This window comes from Suncus etruscus, chromosome 9 (genome assembly GCF_024139225.1).
Source record: "Suncus etruscus isolate mSunEtr1 chromosome 9, mSunEtr1.pri.cur, whole genome shotgun sequence".
In the NCBI taxonomy this organism is placed as follows: Eukaryota; Metazoa; Chordata; class Mammalia; order Eulipotyphla; family Soricidae; genus Suncus; species Suncus etruscus.
In genome coordinates this window covers 54,321,508-54,329,273 of record NC_064856.1, presented here as the reverse complement: position 1 = coordinate 54,329,273, position 7,766 = coordinate 54,321,508, and the positions used below count along the sequence as shown (strand labels likewise).

Genomic DNA, 7,766 nt, shown 5'->3' with positions numbered 1-7,766 from the left:
AAAACAAAGTCTTATGTCACATTTATCCCAAATAAAAATGTGATAATTATCTAAAGATAATGATAAACTACATAAAAATATATAAAACTAGAGGAAATAAAATTCACCAAAATTCTCAGATAAGAAAAAAAAATTGAATCTAAAAAATGTCATAGACAGATAGATGTTCCTGTAAAGAGGTGTCTAATGAAAGTGTGAAAAAACACTGAGCAACATGCAAATGAAAAAGATAATCCTCTAGGTTTCTATTTAAATAATTTTAGTATTTAGGAAATAGTGGTGGAGTCTGAACAATAAAACCAGAAGAGAACTTATTTAGAATATATTTATGAGGGAATACCAATACAATTTGACTTAAAAAAAATCCTGGTTAGTTGTAATGTGATATTTTCTGAGTTAAAGAATACTTGAAAGGGGCAGAAGAAATGGCTTGGAGGTAAGGTGTTTAGCTTGCATTCAGAAGGTCAGTGGTTCAAATCCTGGCATCCCATATGGTCCCCTGAGCCTGCCAGGAGTGATTTCTGAGCATAGAGCCAGGAGTAACCCCCGAGCGCTGCCAGGTATGACCCAAACCCCCCCCCCCAAAAAAAAAAAGAATACTAAAAAAGGAGATTTTGATGAGCATATTATGCACTTTGACACATAATGCATTTGACATTAGATAATTTTAGCCAAAGACTTTTCAAAGAGGCAGTTGAGATTACACATATAATATATCTAAAGGACTATTACTCTATTATGATCCAAGAGAAAGTTATAATTAACTTTTCTACCTTCTAGTGTATTTTTATTTTTTTTTTTTTTGATATTTGGTCCTTCTGGTAGTATCAGTGACTACTCCAAAATCTACGTGTAGTCAAATCTGGGCTCTATGAGTGCTATGCGGAACTGAAGATTGAACCAGAGACTTTGGCTTGCTAAACACACACACTAGTCTTTTGCAATATCTCCCTGGCCTTATTTCTTATAATCTTTATTCTTCGTGTATATCCTAGTACTATAGGAGAAGAAAGATACAAATATTAATTATAAAATTAAGTAGTAAGGTCCTAGGGTGTACGCCGAAAGATTCTATTTGTATATCTTGAAAATGATCGTTTTCACAGTTTATTGTGAATCTACCACTGTATCAAACATTTCAAAAGACACCAATTGACTTGTCAATTCCTATATAAACTATAGAAGAGAATACTATGTTTTTATCTTTTCACATTATTGAGGAACTAATCTCATGAGGGCATGAGCTCAAAAAGTCAGAGAATCAAATAGGCATCCTTAGATTAAGCTATTAACTCACAGCACCATTAGATGATATGCAGTAAAGAGCAAATGAAAGAAATATGTCCATGTATTAATTCATAAACTGGGCAGAGTAAACTTTGTGCATGCTTCCCTTGAGAGTGAAGTGATAGTAAATAAGAATCCCTTGGGATCTACCTCTTTCTCACACTAAACAACTCCCAGGAAAAAAATAATTGACCTGGGAATCAGCCTGTTTACTAATCCTAATGTTTTCCCTTCACTTTTTAAGAGAAATTGGTATGCCTATCACCACAATCTTGTGAATTTTCTGTGAGATTGTGTTAACAATATGTCTTCTTTTTCTTTAATGCTGCATTAAGAATAAGTGAGTCTGGCTGTTAAAAGGGATTTATTTGAACCTAGAATTTGGAGAACAAGAGGGAGAAAAGGAAAACTTTGAACTCTGTTTTTAGGAGCTAAGTATCGGGTATAATGTTTTTTTTTTAATTGAACAATTCTAATTGATGATTTGGCACCAGAGTTCTCTCTGCACTTGAATGCATCCTACTTAAATTGGATATCAAAAGATTAAAATAGGTTAATAATTACACAATTGCATTTGGAATGGGCATAAAAACTTTAATAAACTTCTGTATAAGATATATAACAAGAACTCATAAATCAGAATGAAAGGTGGGTAAAATTATGATAATTTTATTTATATATGCTTCTGTTAATTTTATAATTCTTTTTTCTTTTCTTTTCATATAGTGGTCAAATTTCTATTGATATAAACATAATCTAATAAACTTTATAGCATACTAATTTATGCCAGATACATTTTAGGGAGTTTTTTACTTTATCCTGAAAGATCTATAAATTATACTTAAAAATTGTGAAACTAAAATTGAAAATTTAAGAAGCTTTTGCAAGTTCAGAAAAAGTTCACAAAAAGTGATATAGGCTTGGAAATTTTTAGCTTTCTATCTCCAGTACATATACTTTGTCAATATTCTGTGTATGAAAGAAATTAATAGAAAGATAAACGAACTTTGTTAAAATAATTTTATGTGGGCAAAATTTATGATAATTAAATGTGTAAAGAATGCACTATAAATCAGAGAATGCTTAAGGCTACAAGATAAATATGTTAAAATAAAATTAGTAAGAAAATTAATGAACACCAAAGGAGAAAGTATTATTAACAAGCAATTTATCTTTTTTTGGGGAGAGCACACCTGGTGACTCTCAGGGGTTATTTCTGGCTATGTGCTGTGAAATCACTCCTGGTTTGAGGACCAAATGGGACACTGGGAGAATTGAACTCCGGTTCATCCTAGAATAGTGCTGGCAAGGCTTACCCCTTGTGCCACTGCTCCAGCCCCAGCAATTTATATCTTAAGTGATCAATAAGCATATGAAAGATAAAAATGTGAGATTTAACTAACTGCTTGTATCTTTCCTGTGGATGGATATGCTCAAGACTCGTGTCTACACAATAGAAGGTATCCACAAAGAAAAATTACTTTTTTAAAGAGAAGATTTAATAATAGTGTAAAGGTCAACATTTTAGAATATTTTACAGATGTGTAAATATATATATATATATATATATATATATTTAAAATAGGGTATAGGATATTGTAAAATCTTTTTTCATTTAGACAAATATTACCTGCAGGATAATTTCCATTCAGTTTAAGTTACATATACTAGCATACCTTAGACTTCAAATACAGAAATTCTTTTAGAGCTTCCAAGAGTTTATTATGATATTATATTTAATAAAGGGGCACTGACCTCAAATTTTAATTAGTATTGCCATCAGTTAACCTTGAATAAAGAAAACAATTACTTCGCACAAATGATAGCCCAAAATGAAAATAAGAATACATAAAGCAATAAAGTCTAATAGGTCATATAAAGTATAAATCAATTCATGAAAAGTATAAACTGTAAATTGGTAATATATATCAGTTTTATACTGCATAAGAGAAAGATTATAGTTAATCTGGAAAATAATATATAAATAACAGGAAGGTGAACCATCTTGTTCTGCCTCATAAACTGAGGGGGAAATAATGGAGGACACCAAGACCAAACAGTTGTATGAACATTGTGTAGAAATAAAAAATAATCAGATTTAAACACCAAATCTAAAGCCAACTACAACAGAATCTATACCCAATCTACAACAAGCTAGACATAGAAGGGACCACTTATATAATAGCCTGGGGGGGGGAAGGAGGGTCAATACGGTGGTTGGAATACCCCTGATTCAATATCACTATGTATCTAAAATACTACTGTGACAGATTTTTTTTTTTGGTTTTTGGTTTTTGGGCCACACCTGGCGGTGCTCAGGGGTTACTCCTGGCTGTCTGCTCAGAAATAGCTCCTGGCAGGCATGGGGGACCATATGGGACACCGGGATTTGAACCAACCACCTTTGGTCCTGGATCGGCTGCTTGCAAGGCAAACTCCGCTGTGCTATCTCTCCTGGCCCAGATTTTTAATCCACTTTTGGTCAAAATAAAAATTATTAATATTAATAAAAAACAAATAAATTATTATAACACAATAAATATTAACAGGAAGTTAATCTCTGTATAGACTAGTATATATTCCTATATATTTGAGAAATTCTGACTTATACAAGAACCTTTCCATCTTTGTTAGACTAGTCTTCCACTTCAAAAGATTTTCACTTTGGAAACTTAATGATACAGTCTCTTCATCTTTAGGAGTGAATGTGTAGTTGGAAATGAGAAACAAATGAAAATGACTTAAATGACTAAATTTTTTCTTTTTGGCTTTTTTGATGTTTTGGCTTTTTGGTTCACACCTAGGTACGATAAGGAGTTACTCCTGGCTCTGTGCTCAGGATTCACTCTTGGCAGGCACAGGGGACCATATGAGATGCCAGGATTCAAACCACCATACATCCTGGATAGGCTGCTGGCCAGGCAAAAGCCCTACCTCTGTGCTATCTCTCTGATCATTAAATGACTAATTTTTTTTAAATGACTAAATTTAATTTGTCACTTTCTGTCCTCAGCACGTAAATCTCGAACAATTATAATCTTCCATGGATCTGTTCAACCAGAGCAGCTACAACCCAGGGAACTTTATTTTGGTGGGAATCCCAGGCTTGGAGAAATTCCATGTATGGATTGGAATTCCCTTCTTTATCACCTATATAGTGGCTGTTGTGGGAAACTGCATCCTTCTCTACCTTATCACAGTGGAGAGAAGCCTTCATGAACCCATGTTTTTCTTTCTCTCCATGTTAGCCATGACTGACCTCATCTTGTCTACTGCAGGTGTTCCTAAAATGCTGAGTATCTTTTGGCTTGAGGATAGAACAATCACATTCCCAGGATGCCTTACACAAATGTTCTTCCTTCATTGTAGTTTTGTCTTGGATTCAGGTATCCTGTTGGCAATGGCCTTTGATCGCTATGTGGCCATCTGTTCTCCCTTGAGATACACCACTATCTTGACCCCCAAGACCATCATTAAGATTATTGTGGGTATCTCTTTTCGAAGTTTTTGTGTCATTTTCCCAATTATGTTCTTGCTCAAACGCCTACCTTTTTGCAAGACGCGCATCATTCCCCACACATACTGTGAACACATAGGTGTTGCCCGACTTGCGTGTGCTGATATCTCCATCAACATTTGGTATGGCTTTTGTGTTCCTCTCATGACAGTCATCTCAGATTCAGTTCTCATTGCTGTCTCCTACACACTTATCCTCTGTGCTGTTTTTCGTCTGCCTTCCCGAGATGCCCGCCAAAAGGCCCTTGGCACATGTGGTTCTCATGTCTGTGTTATCCTCATGTTTTATACACCTGGCTTTTTCTCCGTCCTTGCTCATCGTTTTGGACGCAATATTTCACCCACTTTCCATATCATGTTTGCCATTCTCTGTATTGTTATCCCACCTGCGCTCAACCCTGTAATCTATGGAGTGAAGACCAAGCAGATCAGAGATAAAGTCATACTTTTGTTTTCTTCCAAGGGCTCAGAATAATGTTCATTATTCATAAATAATGCTATAATAAATTTATAGTTGCACATATATTACAATGTTTTTAAAAGGAAATACTTAAATTGATATATTACTCCATGTACTCTTGCATGTTCTATAATGTTGTAATCAGTGTAAATACATGTTTATATGTTTAATAAATTCATACACTCTTTTTCAAGAAGGCATTTTCTGTGGTATATGTGGCCTTGATTAGAAAAAATAATTGAGAAAACTCTGATACTTTAAGTAGAAAAACAATGCAATTTTGAACACTAAGTTGTAGTTACGGGAGGAAATATTATTAAACGAAGCCTGAGAAAGAGTTAAAAGTCAAAGTATTTTCCAGAAATTTTTTAAAACATGAATAGGCTGATTTTAGACTTTCACAATAATACATTATTCAATTTTGTCTATACTATTATATTCTTCTAAAATGTACTCTTAATCCGGAAATAAAATAGAGAATTATATAATGTTAAACACAAATCTGTGATTTGTGATTTTTATCAGCAATACCATAATGGAATTATACTGTGCAAGGAATTTTAGCAATGATGAGGGAAAAGACTATCTTTTACTCTTTAAAATAAATAGAGAATCTGAGCTTCAGAGATAACTCTAGGAGAACATAATAATTACTGAATTCAATTGGAGTTTTAAGAAGAGAAAGAATACTAATTTATCAAATAAATTCATTTGGATACCTAAATGATCATTTACTCATTTTCTCAGTGCTTATAGAGCTGTTATTAAGAGTTTCTATTCCTTGATAACATGACAAATAAAGTTCAAGATTCATTTCTACTGGGAGGAGAGAAGCTGAGAAAGTCATCAGTACATGGTTCTAAAATATGTGAGATGTATCCCTCTTCATACATATTTTAATTGAGAATATTTGTATATTTTGACCAGGGTGAATTTAAGAAGTCTTTCCTAAAAATCAATATTGTGAATTGGCATAGAAATAAATTGAAAAAATAAAAGAGTTCAGGAGTGTTGGAGTAGAGTGAAGAGATTAGTCCTATATGACTGGATTCATCAAACCTCTTCTTTCAAGTAGAAACCAATGATCATAGAAAAATTCTGATTTTTAAAGCACACAGAAAGAAATTTAAATGTAAATCAAGAAATAATTGCTAACCCCCACTAAGCAATTTTCTTTAGTTTATTTTATTTACTTAAAGAACTGGATCTCATAGTTGACATAATTAATAACAATGCATTTGTTTCAAGATAAGTGAAAGCAAAATTATTGAAAAAAGTGAAATAAAAAATGTAAGTGAAGAAAAAATAAAAAAGAAAAAGTATAGTAGTAAGTTAATTTGTGAAAATTATTGTATCACCAATGAAGTCATTAATACAAAGGCAGGTTTGGTCATCTCTTTTTACTTGTTCCAACTGTTAAACTGGGGTGTTCTTTTAGGGATGGTAACATCAAACAAATGAAGATGTCCAGAACTTCAAAGCTATGATGCTATAAATGTTATGGACATATACACAGCTGCAGGGCCTTCTGGAAGAAGGTTCAGTTCAAACATGATGATTATGCTTGTGAGCATGGTTTACAGATGCCAGGCTTTCCCAGAAAAAGGAAGCTATGGATAGTGCGGAGCACTTGCTCTAAAAGTAGCTCTGGTAATATCAACCCAACAACCAGCATCTGAATGAAGTGTGGTTAGATTGGCATCCCTCAAGGAATCACAGAGGGTCAGTGAATCTTAGAAGGTCAGGCCCTTTGAGGAAATGGGATTCTGGGTGATAGAGGCAGAAAGCATGGCTTTGGCAGGGTAAGGGTTTGACCCACTATCTTTTATTGAGAGAGCCAGCTATGTGCTGCATGTAGCCATAGTAGTTTATGGCTTAGTTTACATCATGTTTGAGAAGAGTGAGTCTAGGGAGCTGGCTTAGTTCAAACATGGTGACCTACATACAAACTGAGAAGAGTTGAGGAAACACTAATCTTTATAATGTTTTTTAAAATTATCATTGTTTTTTAACATCAGATGACATAAATTATAGCAGGTCTATGTAATAACTTATTATAAGTAACTAAACTTGCTAATAAATATCATAGCTGCTATTTTAATTATTTAACCTACCTTGGGTTATGTTTTACTTTGCTGAGAAAGTACATTGACCAAGATCTTATATTTAACTTTGAGGGAGGGACACATTCAATAATAAAACAGGAGTCACAAAATATTCACACAGAATAAAATAATTGAATTATGAATATGGATAAATATATGAACACATCTAGAGTAAAATTATCTTGACTCAAATTATTAGCAAGAAGGATGGCTTATTTTTATTTTAAATTTTAATTATTACAATACATATTTACAATAACATTCATGTTGAGCTGTCAGTGGTGTAGTGTTTGAAAGTAATAGGTAATGGGATCTTTGAAAGAGGGGTGTGAGTACATAAGTACAGGTGTGTTATTGGAATTATGTGCATGACAGATTATTATTTACAGCATTTTAAC

The 7,766-nt window shown here is 33.3% G+C and overlaps 1 protein-coding gene across 1 annotated transcript; it reads left to right on the top strand.

The window, feature by feature from the left end:
- The first annotated feature begins 4,330 nt into the window (after nt 1-4,330).
- LOC126018217 (olfactory receptor 52H1-like) lies at nt 4,331-5,278 on the top strand. Its single transcript, XM_049780363.1, has one exon. It carries the CDS (start codon nt 4,331-4,333, stop codon nt 5,276-5,278), a length of 948 nt encoding a protein of 315 aa, XP_049636320.1.
- Nucleotides 5,279-7,766: the final 2,488 nt, after the last annotated feature.

Excerpts from the sequence above, each read along its gene's own strand:
- LOC126018217 (XM_049780363.1), top strand. The coding sequence starts at position 4,331 with ATGGATCTGTTCAACCAGAGCAGCTACAACCCAGGGAACTTTATTTTG.